Consider the following 21373-nt stretch of genomic DNA (forward strand, 5'->3'; position numbering starts at 1 on the left):
CTATGGGCGATTTTTATAAAATCACATCGCTCAAGTGGGACCACACCCATAGCATTACATTAGCAAGAGCTTTTCAAATCACAAAGCGCTCCTAGTGGGTTCCAGGCCTTAGGCCTGGAACCCACTGAAATCAGCAAACGCAAAACGCAACCGCTAGCGTTTTGTCTGAGCGGTTTGCAAGCGGATTCATGTGCGTTTTTGGTCATGTTTTGCAACATTGTATTTTTTTGCCCAGCGGGTGTGTAGAGTTTTGCGTTTTGCGTTTTTATCCTGATTGGTCCTGTGAATTATTTTTCATTTTGTTACAGTGTGCTGAACCGCAAAACGCTAGCAAAACCGCTCAGTTTAGGTTTTGCTGAGCGTTTCCGCTAGCGGTTCAATACTTTACATTGAAGTGCTAACGCTCCCAAAATGCTGCACGTCCTGCGTTTGCGTTTCTGAGAAACGCAAACGCTCCTGTGGAAGTTGCCCCATCCATTAACATTAGCCCAGCGTTTTGGCAAACTGCTAGCGTATCGCAGTGCTGCCAAAACGCTGGCAAAAGCGCTCCTGTGGGTTCCAGCCCTGAAAGAAGAACCAGGCCACAGAAGCAGAACATGTGATGAAAAGCTACATAAATGTAACAACCTATGTAGGAAGACTGAAACTGAGTGAGGAAATGCCCTGCTATGCTAACGAGTCAATGTCAAACCCGAAGTGAGAGGGGCATGGAGGCTGATATATTTATTTCCTTTTAAACAATGGTGCCCCTAATACTTTTAGCCAAAGACCCTGGAAAAACAGGTTTCTGTCAAAAATCTGACAAAATAAGCTGCTTGCTTGTTTCAGATGTGTGATTCAGACCCTACTGACCGGAAAGCTCAGCAAAACTGCCAGGCAACTGGTATTGTTTAACCTCTTGAGTACTGCGGTGTTAAACCCCCCTAGTGACCAGGCCATTTTTTCTTAATTGGGCCACTGGAGCTTTAAGAGCTTGCTGCAGGGCCACACAAGTCAGCACACAAGTAATTCCTCTCTCCCCCCCCTTTTCTCCCCACCAACAGAGCTCTCTGTTGGTGGGGTCTGATCGCTCCCCAGATGTTATATATATATATATTTATTGCATTTATTTTTTAATGAAGTTGCTCATTTATTTATGATTTTTTTATTCCCCCCGCCAGCCAATCAGCGTGATCAGCTGTCATAGGCTTCACTGTCCCCAGTACTGCGCTGCCTTAGATCACAGTGCTGTACAGGGTTATTCGCTGTCTAACATTCTCCTAACGGCGGTCGCCGCTGGGAGACTGATGGCGGAGCGGGGCGCCTTCATTCCAGCGGGGATGCGCGCGCGTCAGCAAATGATCCTCTGCTATCTCTGCCTGCAGAGATTCACGCCAATTGGCGTGGAGCAGTCAGCAAGTAGTTAAAAGGAAATAAATATGGCAGCCTCCATAGGTCTCTTAACTTAAATTCCTCCTCTAAAGATAGTTTAAATGTCTTCAGCAATGGCAAAACTTGGAACAAGCGCTTTTCTGAGCGTTTGTAAAAATCGCCTGATCGCGTAAAATCATAGACGCGTAAAAACGTACGCGATCGCTGCAATTTTACTTGGAAGTGAATGGGAGCGATTTTTTTAAAAGTTCTCAGCAATTGCAAATGCGCAGAAAAGCTTCTAGTGTGTCTAAGGCCTTAAAGCTGTTTACACAGGATTAAATACCACAGGAGTAGCCAATAGAGATCGCCGTGGGTGGGAATGCAGCGTGTGTACGGGAGCATCTTGACATCACCTACACCGGATCTTTGCTGTTACCCGAGCACATTGTTCTCCCACTTTACCGCGCCCGCCAGAAGCCACTGCACCGTGCTCCATGTGTCATCCCTCGGCAATAGATTGTGGGGGGAAAAGAGGTGAATAATGCTGTCAGCCAAGATGATCCAGCACTCCAAGAACAATCTAGCATGCATACAAATCTTAACTACATCCATTTGAAGAAAGACAGGTGCTTCCAGATGTGCTGTCCAGTTTCTTCTGTAGAGTCACAAAGACACAAACTACAGCGAGGACCAAAATTTCAGGGAAAATTTTACAATGGGCAAGCATTGACTAAATTATTTACAAATGAAGATTGAAATATTTTATATACTTGCGTATAAGCCTAATTTTTCAGCCCAAAAATAGTGCTTAAAAGTTACCCCCTTGGCTTATATGTGAGTCATTGTAGCAGAACAGATGGTATAGCAGCTTTTGTTAAAGGCCGAGGAGTGTAAGGATAATGCACTAGTGATCCTGCTCTTGCCAGCTGGCTCCCTGCTGTGTCCAGGTGCCCATCCCCTGCAACATGGTGTGCAGAATGCGCTGCTCAAGAGAACCTGTGTCCCCTGGATTGGGGAGCAGAGCAAGCAAGCAACTTGTCAGCGGTGCAATGATCGGGGATTCTTCCTGTGTGGCAATCACTGTGTCTCAAATCTATGACGCTTTCTGGTGGCGTCTTGACACACAAGTGTATCATCCTAGGGGCACATCTGGCTATGGGGAGCAGTGTTGCCAACTCATCCCTTTAATTACTGACATATCTATTTGCACATAATCAGTGCCTTAACCACTTGCCGACCGCACGCTTATACCGTGCGTCGGCAAAGTGGCAGCTGCAGGACCAGCGACGCAGTATTGCGTCACCAGCTGCAGGCTGATTAATCAGGAAGCAGCCGCTCGTCAATTCACGTCGGGGGGCTCCGTGAATAGCCTGCGGGCTAAATGTAAACACAAGCGGAAATAATCCGCTTTGTTTACATTGTACGGCGCTGCTGCGCAGCAGCGCCGTAAGGCAGATCAGCGATCCCCGGCCAATCAGTGGCCGGGGATCGCCGCCATGTGACAGGAGACAGCCTGTCACTGGCTGCACAGGACGGATAGCGTCCTGTGCAGCCCGGTTCACCAGGGGGGGCCAGGTAGGAGAGGGAGGGGGTGGATTTCGCCGCGGAGGGGGGCTTTGAGGTGCCCCCCCCGCAACACCCGGCAGGCAGGAGCAATCAGACCCCCCCAGCACATCATCCCCCTAGTGGGGAAAAAAGGGGGGCGATCTGGTCGCTCTGCCTGCACCCTGATCTGTGCTGGGGGCTGCAGAGCCCACCCAGCACAGATCAGCTAAAACAGCGCTGGTCCTTAAGGGGGGGTAAAGGGTGGGTCCTCAAGTGGTTAACTGCATCTACCTAGCCCCAAAACCTGTATAATTCATATGTGTCAGTAATTAAAGGGATGAGTTGGCAACACTGATGGGGAGAAGGAATGACTTGTTCTGGGGGCACATCTGGCTACTGTGGAGGAGGCTTTACTGGGGAGAGGGCTTATACGCGTGTCAATCACTTTTTCTTGTTTCTGAGGGAAAAGTGGGTACCTAGCTTATACGTGCATCGGCTGATATGCGAGTATATACTGGTAAGAATTGTATTCATTACATTACGTACAGTAAAGTCAGGGCATAGTGATTACAAATTATCTGCCAGGTCACGTTACATGTCTAGATGTGTCACTGAAGTTATGGATGACTACAATCTCAAATATACATATTATAATTTGTTTGTCACCATGTGTCATCGACTGCATATCAAAAAAGATTTTCAATATCAAAAAGTCCAGCGTTGGTGCATCTTTCATATACTGCAAAATCCCTAGTATCCAGCACCGGCGGAGATCGCCTGATGCCGGATACATGTGCATGATAAAGCACAAACTCCCCCGCCCCCCACTCCCTGTGCAGCATAAAATACCATGCGTCCAGAGTGGTATTGTCCCATTCCTAAAGCTCCTACTGGCTTTCTGGCTTCCTCTGTATAGGGCACCCGGCATGTCACCTGACTTGTGTAGGGTCATGTGACACACCGGGAGCCATGCAGGGATGCTGGAAAGAAAAATAAAGAGGGGAGGAAGGTAGGGTTGGGGCAAAAAGAGAGTTTACCTTTCAAAGAAAAGTATTGATTTTTCAGATCAGTTTCCGGCTGCGGTGATCACTTTAACCAAATTCAGTTTCTAGAGAATTTGTGTAGTTCATCGATCGATAGGCTAAAGCCTCGTAAACATGGAGAGGAAAAATCATTCAAAACGAACGTCAAATGACTCATTGTTCATATATTGTTTGAAAATTGAAGACACAAAAGACGGCCAAAAAGAACGGTCCACGGTGATACTCGGACGTTTCAAGCAATGGTCATGACTGATCACTTCAGCAGATAATCATTCATAGTGAGCAGTGTGTACAGAGTTATCATCGATTGTTAAACGATGTGTCCGCAGATAAATTAAAAATGCACATTCACATGCTGATAAAGTGATATCGGCTCTGAGTTTTTCCAGGCTCAACTCCATGTGTTGGCCAACTGGATGACTCCCAACTGCGCCACACACTCTGGGCTCCAGACGCCAGTCCCAGCATGGTGGCTCATTTCCGTGTCCGTGGTCTCACCTCACTAGTTTCGTCACATTAGTGACTCATCAGCGGCATTTATTCAAATAACCTAATTTTATGTTTTTACATTATGGTGGGTTGCGATTTTTATCGTTTGAGGTGTAATCCATATGGAAAAGAGTGAAGCTAAGAGAAAGAGCATGTAATAGGCAGGGGGTGGCCCAAATGACCCCAGAAGTATTTCAGACCCCTCTCGCAGAGGGTCATATACAAAGGGTGAGTGCACCATCGGAAGAGTGAGGTGGTGGGGGTTACTCACGGAGAGGATCCTGTTTTGTCACGGCCTGTCTTCTATATGCCAGGTGGGTTGGAAGGATACTACAGTACTATTATTTGAACCACATGTTTACGGGACTGTATGAATAAGGGCTATCTACATTAACTCTAAATGTATTTCTGTACAGTAATGCATAAATTCATGCATAATACCGGAAGTCTTGCCTATCAAGATTTTATGTAAATAGCAGAGGCTGTTTTTATGCTGATTAGTCATGACTTGACTGACCACATACTGTAGCCGTGTATTGGAACAGGTGTACAGTGACAATGTTATTGGGTGCACCATGTGAAATGATAATTCTGTTGTGTCAGCTATTTGGAGAGTATAACTCTCAAAAACTGTTACAGATCACATATAGGAGTTATCCCTTCTACAGACTCAGCCAGTGTTTTGGAAGTGCTCTCATTATTGTGTATTTATAGAGTGCTGGCATCTTCCACAGTACTTTAAACAGAACAAATAGTTTTGTCACTAGCTGTTCCTTTAGATCAGGGGTGTCAACCTCAAATACAAAGGGAGCCAAAATTGACCACTGGGACCAAGAAGCCTTCTAAAGTTTGCTGATGCCTAATGGCCCCTCCTCCCTCCCCTATACAGTTCACTGGTGTCTAATGGTCGTCTTTCCCGTATACAACTCCTGGGTATTTAGGGGTCCACCTTCCCCATACAGTTTCTAGGTCCCTTCCTCCCCTACGCAGTTCCCTGGTGCCTAGTGACCCCCCTCCCTCTCCTATATAGTTCCCTGCTACCTAGTGACCCCTCTCCCCGATACAGTTCCCTGGTGCCTAGTGATTCCCCCTCCTTTCCCTATACAGTTCCCTGGTGTCTAGTTACCCTCCCCCTTCCACCCTCACACATATGGCTTCCCTGGTGATATAGGGAACAGTTCCTTGGTGTCCAGGGAACTATATAGGGGAGAGGGGGGGTCACTAGACACCAGGGAACTGTGCCCTAAATCACCAGGGAAGCCATATGTGTGAGGGAGGGATGGGGAAAACACTAGACACCAGGGAGCTATATAGGGGAGAGAGGGGGGGTCACTAGTGTCTAGTGCTTTCCCCATCCCTCCCTCCCTCACACTTACGGCTTCCCTAGTGATCTAGGGCTTCACCTCCAATTTAGCTTTCCTGGTGGTCTAGAGTGGGCCAAACATAATGCAAAGTGAGGAAACCACTTGCGGGCCACATTTGAGGGCTCTGTGGGCCAGAGTTTGACATGTATGCTTTAGAGCAATTAGAAAAAAAAAAAAGAAAACCTCTGCTCTTAAAGACAAATGTGTCAAAGCATTTAAAGTGGTGTAGAAACCACCAGAATTGGTCCCTCGAGCAGTGGAAAAATGTGATTTTCTCTGATGAATCATCGTTTACCTTATTTCCGACCTCCGGCCGAGTGTACGTTTGGAGACAGCCGAAAGAAGCATTTCATCCAGACTGCCTTCTCCCAAGCGAAAAACATGGCCGAGGTTCTGTGATGATCTGGGGTACTATTTCTTGGAAATCCGCTGGGCCAATGATTTCCCTTCATGGAAGAATTAACAGCCGAGACTATTTAGGAATTTTGGGCGACCAAGTTCATCCTATGGTTCAAGAACTGTTTCCGGAGGGAAATGCCATCTTTCAAGATGATAATGCCCCAATCCATTCAGCTATAATTGTTAAAGAATGGCACGATGAACATTGTAATAAAGTTGAGCATCTCATCCGGCCACCACAATCCCCAGACCTCAACATTATTGAGCATTTATGGTCGTTTTTAGAGTGTCAAGTAAGAAGTCGATTTCCACCGTCATTGTCTCTAAATGAACTGAAGGGTGTTTAAACTGAAGAATGGGCTAAAATTCCTTTGAAAACAATTCACAATTTGTATGAATCAATACCTCGGCGAATTGAGGCTGTAATTGCCGCAAAAGGTGGACCAACACCATATTAAAATATATTTTGTTGATTTTTCAAGGTGTTTCCATTATTTTGTCCAACCCCTGTATCTAAACTTTAGATAAGATATATAGACAAGTTACTTGTTATAGTTAGTTTTTCATCTCGGATCCGCTTTAAGAGCATTGAGCTAACCTATATCGTTTGACTATATAGTGACAAGACAATATATTCTGTACAGCGCTGCGTAATATGTCTGCGCTATATAAATACTTAAAATAATAATAATAATTTACATATGTCACCTAAGGTCACACATTACCTGCTCGGTGTGTCCCCGCATGTGGCCATTCTTCCTGGGTAAGGGTGGCCACTAATGATCCAATCTTTTTCATCCAATCTTACCATTTCTATGTAATATAAGGTAACTGCCTGAAGTATCCATTCAGTATATTCACTCAATTTACCCTTATACTACAAAGATTTGGTAAGATTGGATGAAAAAGATTGGATCATTAGTGGCTACCATTAGATTCCTAATAAAACCTAAAAAAAAAAAGCATTTCCTAGCATACCACTGTATGTACTTTACTATTTATAAAAAAATATATTGCACTCACGTGAATAAAATAAAGCAGAGAGTTTTTCCATGGGCTCTCCCGTTTTGTGGCCACAGCGTGTTCTGCCCAGAAATCCCTGCCACGCTTGCGAGGTCTGGCTGCTGCATCTTCAGCTGGCTCACTCATTGTCACACTCTAGGTGATGTTCAGTCCTCAAGTTTCTCACCAAATCCGGAATCCCAGTTTTTGAAAAGATAATTTTTGTAGCATTAATGAACACCTGAAGTGGGAGGGATATGGAGACTACCATTTTTATTTCCTTTTAAACAATGCATATTACCTGGCAGTCCTTCTGACCATCTGCCTCTGTTTTTTTAGCCATAGACCCTGATCAAGCATGCAGGTGCTCTGAAGTCTGACTGGATTACCTGCAAGCTTGTTTCAGGTGTGTGATAGCCAGGGAACTGGTATTGTTTAAAGGGAAATAAATATGTCAGCCTCCATATCCATCTCTCTTTAGGTGTCCTTTAAACTTACAAAGACTTGAGCAGCATTGTTGTATACAGTATACTCATGGAGGTAGAATTTCTCAAAGCAAAGGTTAGTATAATGCGTACAAATAACTCAAGTCAGCCTTGAGGCTGTATGCGTTCTCATCTACAAAGTAATTGTGACAGCCCCTCTCCCCTCCACAGGAACAAAAAAAAATGCTTCAGGGGGAAACCGATGGTATGAAGTCAATCTAGTAAGGACTGACCCATTTCTGTTTGACCAGTTTCCTTTTACTGATATTTTTTTCAAATAAGGGGTCAGCACGGTTCTTTCTTTTTCATCTTCACATTTATCCCCCTCCTAAAGTGGCAAAATCTAAATAAATATATAAAATACAGTGCTCAGCATAAATGAGTAGACCCCCTCTAAAAAGTACGAATTTCGTCAGTAGCTTAATGAACAAAAGGACAATTTTCAAAATTTTCACAAGGCTGAGTTTTATTGAACACTTGTTTTAACTCCATAACATAAAATTAAGGTTAATAATATAACTTAGATCACAAAATCTTCAGTTTTACTCAAATTGGTTGAAGCAAAAATGAATACACCCCTCAACAAAAACTACTACATCTAGTATTTTGTATGACCACCGGGGTTTTTAAGGACAGCACCAATTCTTCTAGGCATGGAATGAACAAGTTGGCAACGTATTGCAACATCTATCGTTTTTCATTCTTCAAGAATAACCTCTTTTAGAGCCTGGATGCTGGATGGAGAGTGATGCTCAACTTGTTGCTTCAGAATTTCCCACAGGTGTTCGATTGGGTCCAGGTCAGGAGACATACTTGGCCATTCAATCACCTTCACTCTGTTCTTCTTCAAAAATGCAACAGTAGCTTTAGATGTGTGTTTTGGATCATTGTCGTGTTGGAAAAGTGCACAACGACCAAGTGCGCAGAGTAATGGTAACATCTTCTCCTTCAGTATAGAGCAGTACATTGTTGAGTTCATGATACCATCAATGAAATGCAGCTCCCCTCCACCAGCAGCATTTATGCAGCCCCACATAAGGACACTGCCACCATCATGTTTCACTGTAGGCACCATGCGGTTTTCTTTGAAATCCTCACCTTTACGACGCCAAACAGTTTTGAAACCATTAGTTCCAAAAACAGTGATCTTTGTCTCATCACTCCAGAGTATAGAGTCCCAATAGTCTTCATCTTTTTGAGCATGGGCCCTAGCAAATTCTAAGCATGCTTTTTTGTGCATTGGCTTTAGGAGAGGCTTCCTTCGTGGACAGTCACTCCAGTTTGGCTGTCTACTGCTTTAGCTAACTGCAGTGAACTTGCAAGGCGATTCTCTTCAACCCTTCAGATCAGAAGACGCTCCTGTTGAGATGTTAACTTCTGTGGGTGGCCTAAACGTCTCCGTAAGATGGTTGCACTTCCATCTTTCTTAAATTTTTGCATCACTTTTGCTACAGCATATTGACTGATATGTAAAGCTTTGCTGATGTTTTTGTAGCCTTTACCTTTTTTGTGTAAAGTAATGATTTCCTTTCTCAAATTTTTTGACATTTCTCTTCCATGTGGAGCCATTGCTGACAGCATGAAATGGGAAAGGCTTTTCTTTGTTAAGTAATGCCCTTTTATAGTCACCTGTCTGCTGGACACTTCTTAAATGAATCATTAGCCTTCCCTGTTTTTGAATGCCTGTTAATTAGAATTGTGAAGTCTTAAGTGTTTCTTTTCTCCTAAGACTATAATTGGGATGTACTCATTTTTGCAACATGAGCTTGAATTAATTTGTTAGGAAAATCACTTTTTTGTGTGTGTGCAAATTAACAAATATGTTTGCAATCAATGGCCCACATTTGTGGGAGTATTTTGTAGTACAGTATCTCATAAAAATGTTTGATACTGAAAGGAAACTAAAGGTTTTCTGACAAATGTAGTGGGGTGTACTCATTTATGCTGAGTACTGTATATTTAAAAGAATTCGTTGTGACATCACACATGCGCCACATGCCACCGCTGTGAGGCACAAATGGAAGAGGAAGAAGCGGAAGACAGATGGGCATCATGCGGTGGGCGACATAGGACAGGTGATGTATAAATGTACACGCGGGGGCCCTTTTATACACTAGGGGGAACAGTGCCAGGGTCTCTTCGCTCATCCAAATATTGCTTGCTGTTGTACTCCCGATTGCCCATGATGGCCCAACCTGTTACAGCGCGTCTGATTCGATACATGCAATCAATTTTGGCCCGAAATAGGTTGCATCATCAATTTTCATCCAATAATAATTATCGAATTGGATGACCAAGTTGAGTAGCGTATGGCCACTTTTAGTTTAGCTGTGCTTTAAACAGAAGCATTATCTGACCTTTGAAGTATAATTGAAAATGTTATGTTGTCACTTATCATTGTATTCCTTTGAAAGGGTGACGCTTGTAATGTGATCTTTTAAAACCAGTGTAACGTCTACCTCAGAGAGGCCTGTCACGCGACATAGTGACAGCGATGCGGCCCTCTGCTTCAAGCAAGTTGACGTCACACCGCTTTCTCCTCAGCCCTCAGGCGGATGTGATCTTTATTTGCCAATTTTTCCTGATTGGCCACCTTGTCTGCTGACAGCAATCGTGACATCAGTGCTGTTAATTCCTGACAGACCTGACCTTTACTGGGGTGTGGATCTGCTTTGCTCAGGGATTTGACTGAGTACATGAATAAACAAGGCACAATTCACATGCAGATATCCTGTTCCTGGCTGGCTAGTGTTTCAGCACTGATGTGTGTAAACTGTCAATAAAGGGACACCGAGCACCTCTCATGGGCATGCCTTTAAAGAGACTCCGACCAGTACTGCAAAGTACTTAAAGATGCATAACTTTCTGTAGCTTGTGCTCTCCTCTTTCATTTGATCAATCAATCGCCACTTTGCACCAAGTAGTTTTAGTTCAATTTCAATTTAAAAATTGCGGCTGCCATCTTGGCTATGTTATAACTTCTGGGTCACCCCTGTCTTCTCTATTAGAGAAGTGCATTACTGAATGAAGCAGGAAGAGGAAGTGACATGCATGGCCGATGCAAGAGGCTCCTCCAGAGGGGTCATAGCACAACTTTGTTAGAAGTCGTTTGGCTTAAAGGCATACCCATGAGACTTGTTCGGAGTCCCTTTAAGCCAAACTGTGTTTTCTGTTTAGGGCACAATTCAGCGGACTTTCAGACAAGATGGCTGCCTTAGTTTTAGCTCATAATGGGCTGCTGCACACAACTAGTCTCAGGCCTCTTTTTCATGAGCGGCTGAACTGCTTGTTTGTCGGGCAGTTTAGCCTCCAAGCTGCCGGCCACAAGCACCATTCCACTGTACATTACATGGACCCGAATGAAAGCATTAGGCAACACTGCACGTGTCAGGTTTGATACACAGCCGTGTTCACCCAGCGGGCAAAAACTCATGAGGCATCTGAGCACGGCAAAATGCGATGCTCAAATGCAACTCTATGGTGAGCAGCCTGTCCACGCCCCATTCTGAGTGATTGTTTCACCCAGCTGGTGGACAGGAGCAGCTAACAGGCTTCACCGCCTTCAGCTGCTCTCGAAAAAAGGGCCTTAAAGTGTGTACACCCATCCAATCTTCATTGGCCAATTTTACCACTAATGTAGTATGAGAGCTCCCTTATATAATCTGTTCAAGTCTTCAAAATCCATTGGACCTCATACTATATGGAAGTGGTAAAATTGGCCAATTAAGATTGGATGTGTGTACCAAGCTTAAGGTTCTAATTTTCGTCATAACATTTTTTTTAATAAACCTCAGTTAAAAATAAATGCATGCGATAAATATTGATATCTGGATAACTGATCCTTAATAGAACTTTCCTGGAGTCTAAAATGTTATTTTTATTTGAAGACTTGAAAAGGTTGGTTTAAAGATTAGAGGGCAACCATGTCAGTGTGATGTTAAATCTGGTTCATTCAGTTACTATACAAAAAAATGACAACCAATTGAACTGGTTATAATTATAATGCTAGTATAAGTGTATGCATAGCCACACAGAGGTTTTATGATCTCTAATTTGTTTCTAGGAAAGCTGAGCTGCAACTACACTGATAAGTTTATTATCTATTGCAATGGAAAAAAAGAAAAGGTAACAGGCAAGTTCTAAGTAGGATTGGTACTATATGGACACATTTATCTGAGCATGCCACATCAGAGTTGCCAACTCATCCCTTTAATGATGGACACATATGAAGTATACAGGTCTTGTTAGATGAAGTTTAGGAAGTGATTATATGTAAGTAGCCCCAGAACATGCATACTTTAGACTTGACATTATTTAAAGGGATGATTTGGCAACTCTGAGCCACAAGTCACTTCCGGGATGCTTCAAGCCTCTCAAGGTCACGCACACACACAATGACTGTCGCCTGCAGGGATCAGGACTCAATACCTCTGGCGATAGCTTGGGGCTGAGTGCTGTACAGATATGTTGCTAGTCTAGCAACGCATTCTGTTGCTTTGAAGGGTGGTGTAAGGATGAAGGCACAGCGCATGATGCTGCGGCCTCCAATATGGGGAGGTGAGGAGGACAAGTGTGTTTGAAAATCAGAATTTGGAAGATGTAAAATGTACAGAATCGGTTTGTAGTATCTTCATCTAACTGGCTTCTCCTTCCTCTGGCAGTGTACCACGTGCTGCGGAAATCGTGCAAGCGCTGGACTCTACAGGCAGTGACCTTCACCGCTCCAGATGCACAGGTGTCTCACAGCTGGGTGCAGAGCATCCGGGAAAAAGTACAGCAGACAGGTACTCGCAGTTCGTCAATTACATTGATACCACTCCTATATGGAGTGCTTAACACTTTACAAAAGCCATGCTTGTCAAAAAATTTAAGGCACAGTTATTGACATCTGTAAAAATAATTCAAACCATTGAACAGTTGGAAAGTGCAAAAATGCCATAGCAGTCACAAACTAACAAAGGACTGCTGTTTACAAAAATATCAAAGTAAAACGTATGTAACATAGAAGAAATGCCATTGTTGTTATTTTTAAATCTACTAGGAGTATCCGATGTTCATAGTTCCCCAACCCTGTCCTCAAGGCCCACCAACAGTGCATGTTTTGCAGAAAACCACAAACATGCACAGGTGGGGTAATTAGTGTCTCAGCAGAGCTGATTAACTACCTCTGGATTTCCACAAAACATGCACTGTTGGCGGGCCTTGAGGACAGGGTTGGGGAACACTGCTCTAGATCCAATTCTATACTGCAATCATTTTATAGTTAGTGAGTTACCGACCGTATATACTTTTCGGCATAGAAAATGTGCTGAAAAGTTACCCCCTCAGGTCATATGCAAGTCAGTGGAGCAGAACAGATGGTGGAGCATTTTTTTGTTACCGGCAGAGGAGTGTAATGCTGGGTACACACGTTACGTTTTTTTCATGCGATTTTCCAACCTGATCGTTTTTTTTCCGCTCGTTTCTACGCTCAATTCTCTTATCTTTGCTCGTTTTTCTTATCTTTTTACATTCACTTCTATGATAAAATCGAGCGCAGAATCAATCTGGAGTAATATCGGACATGAGGGAGTAATGATCGTACACTAGTGAGCCTGCTCTTTCCAGCTGGCTCCCTGCTGTGTCCGTGCCCCTCATCCCCTGCAACATGGTGTGCAGAGTGCGCTGCTCAAGACTTCCTGTGTCCCCAGGCTTGTGGGGCGGAGATTGCAAGCAACATGTCAGTGGTGCAATGATCAGGGATTCTTCCTGTGTAGCAATTGCTGTGTCTCATATCAATGACCTCATCTAGTGGCATCTTGATACACAGCTGTATCATCCTTGGTGTGCATCTGGCTATGGTGAGAGGGGATGACTTGTACTTGGAGCAGATATGGAAGGGGGCTTATATGCGAGTCAATCACTTTTTCCTTGTTTCTGAGGGAAAAGTGGGTACCTAAGCTTATACGAGGTTTGTGTTATATGCGAGTATATACGTATGTGATTTCTATTCTTAAAGTGCCTCTATTTTGTGTTCGTTAGTGAGTTGTTTTATCCCATAGTTCCCATTTTGACTCAGATTTTGGTATTGAACCGTTTAGTGAAGCATAAATTGGTTTGTATAGAAAGTTAGTGTTTACTATTTGAGTGATCTCAGTGAGTGTAGGGCAGTTAAGATCTCTCCAATGCCTACCGGTAGCTATAGCTATTTTAATTGCCAGCAACATATTGGCTATAATGTGTCTCTGACAAGGGTTAATTGGGTCCATATCAAGATTGAACAAAGCTTGTACAGATTTTTTTAAGTGTATGGACAGTTTGTTTGCCTTACGCTCTGGGAGATTAAAAACTTTTCTAAATGTCTAAAGGTTGGAATTGGTATGGTGTGGTGGGAGAGAGAGCATTAATACTGTATACAAACACTGGATTCATGTTGTCTGAAACAATCATTTGCCATAATTTTGGTTTACAATTTAGGAACCACCACTGTACAGACATGTTGTTTGGTTATCTGCTGGGCAGCCAGTTCTTTTCTATAGTGAATGGAGAAGGAAAGACCAGCAGGTGGCCCCATGCTGCCATTCAGCCACCCCAATGCACCGGCAAAAGATTTGGTCGAGCACATTCGCCCCCCCCCCCTTACCTACCCCACTGAAAGTCCCTTCACCTCCTCCCTCATAGCAGCAGAATATGTTGCTTGGCAATAGCTTAGCAACGAGGCTGTACAGCACTCAGCACCAAACTGTCACCCAAACAATTAAGTCCAGATCCCTGTGAGTTGCAATCGCGATCATGGACAAACCATTCGTCATGCCTTGGACACATAGCCTATCATGCTGACGAAAGAAAGTGGTATACAAGTAGATTTCCCTGACAGCCTTTAGCAAAGGGGTTCTGTACAGGTAGTGGCCATAGACTCCGCTTTTGACCAGGTACTGTAAAATGATTGATTTGAACTGAGCCCTCTTTGTGTTTTAGCCTGTCCTGTCTTCCCCTGAGGGCTCGATTTGTAGAGCAGATGTTGCTTAGTGGAGAAGCACCATATTGTGTGTGGAATCTGCAGCCACATTCATTCTCTGAGCCCAGCTGCATAGGTGATCACCAGACAGACATACCCATCTATGGTGATATTTTCTATTGTAAAGTGTATTTTTAGTAATAAAATAACACGTCACAAGAACAATCACGTAAGTGCCTATGCAAGGAATCCTGTTATCGATAACGTTTAACCTCAAACAAACAAGTCTTGCACTATTATTAGAGCTTAACAGATAAGGACTCACCTAGGGGACCTTCAGTCTGAAAGTCGTGAACCATAAACACTCATTAGTATTTCCAGGAAGTCCAAGCAGACCTGCTGCAAACAGTCTTGTGGTTAGTCCCAACATAAAGGATTCTCTGGCCCTGATTGTTGCCATATGGCCAACCCTCCATCCCTATAGGTAAAAAGATATTTGGCGGTCTCCCCCCTTCCCAATACACACAGACTCACACACGCGGCCGTAACAAACATGTATAATAACGTGGAAAAAGTAAAAACCACCAGTGATGGTATTTTCCAGGCAGCACTTTTTAGTCGGAGAGATCATAGGGAAATGTGTTACTTTGTTACTCTGCCTCTAATACTTTTAGCGATGGCCCCTGAACAAGCATGCAGATCGGATGCCACTGACAAAAATCTGACAATGGGGTTGATTCATTAAAGGGGATCTCTTGCATATATAAAAAAACAAAAACTGACACTTACCTGGGGCTTCTATCGGCCCCCTATAGCTGTCATGTCCCGCGCTGCCCTCTTACAATCTACGATCTACTAGAGCAGTAGTCCTCAAACTAAGGCCTGCGGGCCAAATGGGGCCCCCTTAGGCTTTTTCACTGGCCCCCAAACACCAAATGTATAACTTATAGATGTGGCCCACTGCGCCTTTAAATATCGAGGGCCCACATATGTAATAGCAGTGCTGGCACCACCCATCCATATACTGTAGAAGCCTGTGAGCAATAATTCGCTTCCAATCAGGTTCATCAGGTGACACTGCTGTCCAACTGGACGGCAGGTTGTCACCTTGGTATGCTTCACTGTCTGGTGCACAAAGACGTTCTTCGGGCGCCGCATGACTGAATGGCTGCTGATGGGAGGTCTCCTCCGGGAAAGATTGAAGGGGAAATCAATACGTAGATCGAATGTGATGTTTTTCAACATCATTTTATGTATGTTCCAGCCCCCCAGAAGCCTGAAGTATGTTGACCTCGGGCCTTGACCGAAAAAGTTTGGGGACCACTGCACTAGAGAGTTAAACGGGGGCAATATAATGCTAGCATCTCAAGTTTTTATTTCCCTTTTAATGCATCCCAAAATTTTGTTAGCTTCAGCTACAGCGGCTTGGCATTGAGTACAATTATTTAACTTGTTGTCGATGAGTACTCCTAAGTCCTTCTCCAAGTTTGATGTCCCTAACTGTATCCCATTTATTTTGTATGGTGCTAGACCATTGGTACGACCAAAATGCATAACTTTACATTTTTCAAAATTGAATTTAATCTGCCATTTAAGTGCCCATATAGCCATCCTATCCAGATAATGTTGCAGTATGTCCCCATCTTCCTGAGAGTTGACGATTCTGCACAATTTTGTATCATCTGCAAAAATAGCAACATTGCTCACTACTGCATTTACTAGGTCATTATTAAATAAATTGAAGAGCACTGAACCCAGTAAGACCCCTGTGGGACCCCACTGCTAACAGTCTCCCATTTTGAGTATGATCCATTGACCACAATTTTTTAATTTCTGTCAATTAGCCAGTTCCCTATCCATGCACACAGACTCTTCCCCAGTCCTTGCATCCTCAACTTTTGCACCAAAAAATACTGCAGCCAAAAAAGGACTGCCAATCAAGTGGTATTGTTTAAATGTAAATAAATATGGCAGCTTCCATATACCTCTCACTTCAGGTTCACTTTAATGTCTGTAAGACCTGAAAAGATAGGGCTTTACCTTCTACTGTACTTCCCATGTGCTGTGTGACATGACTAATTCATGACAAGGATAGGCCAACCCTGCATATTTCTAGGTGTGACAAGGGCCAGCCTGTGCAACTCACTCGTCTACCAGCAGATTCCTACCAATAGCAGCCTGTATTTATTTATTTAAGTATTTATATAGCGCCGACATATTACGCAGCGATGTACAGAGTATATTGTTTTCTCACTAACTGTCCCCTCAGAAGGGCTCGCAATCTAGTCCCTGCCATAGTCATATGTCTATGTATATATCGTGTAGTGTATGTATCATAGTCTAGGGCCAATTTAGGGGGAAGCCAATTAACTTATCTGTATGTTTTTGGGATGTGGGTGGAAACTTGAGTGCTCGGAGGAAACCCATGCAGACGCGGGGAGAATATACAAACTCCTTGCAGATGTTGACCTGATGTTAAAAGTAGGGCTTAAATGACAGTAACCATTATAAAGACAAAGACTTACTCAGCACTAAACATCGCATGGTCTTCTCTCAATCCTTACTCATCTTTCTCAGCAAACATTGTTAAGCTTTTATGTAGTGTATATCATACGAAACCAGCTTTTATCATTAGTGTCTGTTTTGAAAGAGAGCGACCAATCAGACTCAGGATTTCCTTCTCTAGCGGACCATTGGACGATCTGAAATGAGATATTTTGGTAAAATGAAGCCTATGTTCAGAGTAAGATTACATTTTCCAAAAATGTAATTCTGTTCATACATTTTTTAGATGTGGTAAGCAGGTATGGTCAATGAGATAATAGCGAGTTGATTAAGAATTATGCAAATTTATGTAGCTTGAAAATGGACCAATCAAATAAAGGTTGAATTCGGTTAGTCCATTTTCAAGTAATATAAAATTGCACAATTTTGAATCTGTTTTTGGAATTATGTGATAAACCATCAATATCTACTTGATATTAATAATTAACAATAATAATAGTTCCAGTATTTGTATAGTGCTTTTCTCCTGTCGGACTTAAAGAGAACATGAACTGAAAGTAAAAAATCAAAATAACCATACACAGGTCATACTTACCCTCCTGTGTAATCTATTCAATCTTTTTCTCCTCTCCTGCATCCTGTTTGTCCACTGTGATCAATGGAATTCTCCGTCCTCCATTTTAAAAATGGCCATTACCCCATAACAGCGTCCTGGTCAGCACACTGTTAAACTGTAATATCGCCCACTTGAACCATAGGGAAACATGGACATTACCTTGCACATTCAGTTGTAACTGACAGCTGCTGATATATAACTGACAGCAACTGGTATATTTCAGTTCTGACAAAATATTGTCAGAATAGGAAGGGATCACTGTAAGAAGAAAATGGTGAGCTTCTGAGAGGAACCGATGGTGAGGTTAGTATGTAATATTTATTTGCAGCTACATCATGTGTTTATTTTAAATAATTTTACTTGCTTCAGGTTCCCTTTAAAGCATTTGCGGGGCAGCCACAAGAGCGCACTCACTAGGCAATTGCAGCGTCAGGGAGTCTAGCCCAAGAACTCCTTACTGACTAGGTGCTGGCTTACTGAATTACGAAGAGCTGAGAGTTTAACCCTGGTCTCTTGTGTCAGAGGCAGAGCCCTTACCAGCAGATCTCTTATCAAATATCCCTCTTAAACTCGCTGCTGTACAAGGCAATGGGGACTGACCCTGGTGCTGCTCCAGCAGACCCTCCTCATCCTACCCCACCTTCAAGATTTTAGCCTGCTACATCTCCAAAGGAATGGTCTTTCCCATTCAGTGTGTCACCAACAAAACCATCCAACATTGGCTGAGAACGTCTCCTTTTTCAATAGATATTAATGTTCCCAATAAATTCATCATCCATAAGATCCGCAGGTCAAACCGATAACACCCGACATGTCTAGTCTGCACCCCGATCGATAATGGGATTAATTTTGTGCAGTAGTGATCTGAAAATCGATCCAGTTATCAATAGGGAATGCCGGGAATTATGGGGTTGGATAGATTTGTAAGGCTCTCATTTGCTGTAACCACTTCCTGCTTCAGCACATGGTCTCAACCAGCAGATCATAGCCTTAGGAATCTATTACCTGATCACATGCTTCTCCATGAGTTCTGCCAGGCATGAGTAACACTAATATCCAGAGGTCAATTAAACTTGGAATTTTTATACTATTGTTGTAAGTTGTGATACATTCTGTTCTGTCATCAGCAATAACGATCTCCTCTTGCAGGACAGCAGAGCAGGCCAAAGAAACTGCTTGTGTTTATTAACCCGTACGGAGGACGAGGCAAAGCATCAAAAATATACTACAGTGAAGTCAACCCCCTCTTCCAGCTAGCTGGGATTGAGTGTAACGTGATTGGTAAGTTCCTTCTATCGCTTTCAATGATATCAATACAATACATACTGCCTATATAAATGGAGAATTGCTTGTTGGTTATTTCTTTAGCTGAAAAATAACTTGAACATTTCATTTTTGGGAGTTCCAATGACCGGTTTGATGTATGGGTATCTTTGGTGAATGTAAATTGGGATAAGTAAGCCACTTTGTTCTGTAGGAGGTACACTGACCATGCTGAAATCGATCACCAGCCTGTCCCCCCAAATGGTCAATTTGCTCGGAACAAACTCTCCCTCCTGAACCCCCCCCCCCCCCCCCCCCCCCATGCCCAGTGCACTATACATTACCTGTCTGCATCCGCCGCTGCCTCCAAACTGGGTCCTTCATCCATACACGTGGCCCACGTGGTTGCAGGAGTGATGTGGGCGCGTGTGTGGCGTCACATACATACACGCCCACGTGTATACCGGCAGCAACGTGGGGCTCATGTATGGACGAAGTCCGGATCCCGGAGCCAGTGGTGGACGAGCGGCGGACACGGACAAAGTATAGTGCATTGGGCACCAGGGGGGAGGGGAACATTGACCATTAGGGGGGATCGTGTCGGGGGTTTCATGCATTCGTCGCCCTAATATCGCTTGTCATTACTGCCTTGCATCCGACATCTTGCAGCATGTCCACTGATTAATGTGACCAATTTCGGCCCAAAATTGGTCGCATCACTGATCTAGCAAGCATTTGGCGGTACCGATTTCCATCCTATTCGATTATAATAATGGAATCAGCCACCAAGTCGCCTGATGTATGGCCACCTTTAAACAGAATATCAGTTGAAGAAGGAAGTGAAGCATTATTTCATTTTTTTGTGATTATTATACATTAATAATTAAAACAAAAATAAAACAAAAAAGGAAAAACTAATCACGGTACATTTTCTTCGAATCATTGATATAACTACCATGATCGAACAATCATAAGGAAAGATCAGCTATGTAACATGCTTTTTTCAGGAAGGGGGGCTGGGAGATACCATCTGGATGTACTATACATAAGGTGTCCAGAAATGAGATAGACACTAAAAAAAATAAATCCAAACCATAACATTCTTTTTTGAAGTGAAGTAATGTTCTAAAGTGATTGTGGAATTGTCAATAAATCTAATCAACTAATGGGAACTTGAAAAAAAAACTCCAAAAAAAAACAAAAACAGATTCTTACCTAAGGAGAGGGAAGGCCCCTGGGTCCTGTAGAGCCTTCCCTCTCTTCTCTCGGTTTCCTCGTTTTAATGCTAGCTCCCTGCTTGCAGGAAGATTTGGAAGTCTTCGGGAGCCCAAGTGCTCCTGAAGACAGGCAGCTCCATAATGCATGAGTGTGCGAGAGAGCTTGCTAGCACAGACGCAGTAAGGAGCGGCCCGTCTTCAGAAGCACTCAGGCTCCAGAAGAAGCCTCCTTCGGTGGCAGCAAGCAGTATTTGACCACCTGGTCGAATGCTGCTACCGAGCAATCTAGCGCTGAAATGCGGGGACTGTGAGATGAGTGGGAAGGCTGTATACTAGGACCCAGAGCCTTCCCTCTCCTTAGGTAAGTATCTGGTTGATTTTTTTTTTCAAGTTCCAATTTACTTTAAAGATGTAACAGTTCTGCTTTGATTTTTCACTGTGTAATCTGTATTTTTTGTTTTTCAGAAACTACCAGAGCAAACCATGCCAGGGATCATTTACTAGAAGACAATATTCAGCAATACGATGGGTAAATAAACTTTGTCTCATGTGAAAGGTCCTGAATAATTAATTTACTACAAAAAATCTATATAGCATATATCATCAACCGTGTAACTAAATGCCATTGAATACTATTTTTTAACTCCGAACTACCGTAAGTTGTTTTTTCTTACGAAACTTGCTGTATTTTAACATAGCGAAACTGTTCCCCTCTCTTACTCCTCTCTGGAGCAACAAGTAGTAAGAGAAACGTCCAGAACTGTTGATCATTTTGTAGCAATACTAGCTTCCTCAGAGTAAGCTACTATTGTGAAACAGTCATCAGGCCGTGTACCAACGGTACTCACTGCCGTATCCCGGCACCCAGCACAGCCACACGATGAGCACCACCAGAGGCGGCTCTAGGCTAATGGTGGCCCTGGGCAGAGAAAGTATCGGTGGACCATTCGCCTGCCAATGTCAATATGGTATCTTGTGCACAGTAAATGGCCACGTCCGTTGCGGACACGACATAGTAGCCTTGTGCTCATGTCACAAATGTTTAACTTTTGCTGAAATTTACATCTGCATTTTGCTTCTGCCCCCACCGTCGCAGCATGTCGTCCTTTCTCCGCGCTGCCGGGGGCGGGGCTGATGGGGAGAACCTCTTGGTGA

General features: G+C 43.4%; 1 protein-coding gene across 1 annotated transcript in view; it reads left to right on the plus strand.

The window, feature by feature from the left end:
* Window positions 1–21373, plus strand: part of LOC137527689 (ceramide kinase-like) — a 60894-nt gene that overhangs the window by 18279 nt on the left and 21242 nt on the right. The window contains exons 3-5 of the mRNA XM_068248457.1: window positions 12342–12464; window positions 18888–19019; window positions 20684–20747. Of these exons, the coding sequence (XP_068104558.1) occupies window positions 12342–12464; window positions 18888–19019; window positions 20684–20747 (319 nt within the window). The remainder of the gene's footprint in view (window positions 1–12341; window positions 12465–18887; window positions 19020–20683; window positions 20748–21373) is intronic.

Source organism: Hyperolius riggenbachi, chromosome 8 (assembly GCF_040937935.1).
Source record: "Hyperolius riggenbachi isolate aHypRig1 chromosome 8, aHypRig1.pri, whole genome shotgun sequence".
Classification (NCBI taxonomy): Eukaryota; Metazoa; Chordata; class Amphibia; order Anura; family Hyperoliidae; genus Hyperolius; species Hyperolius riggenbachi.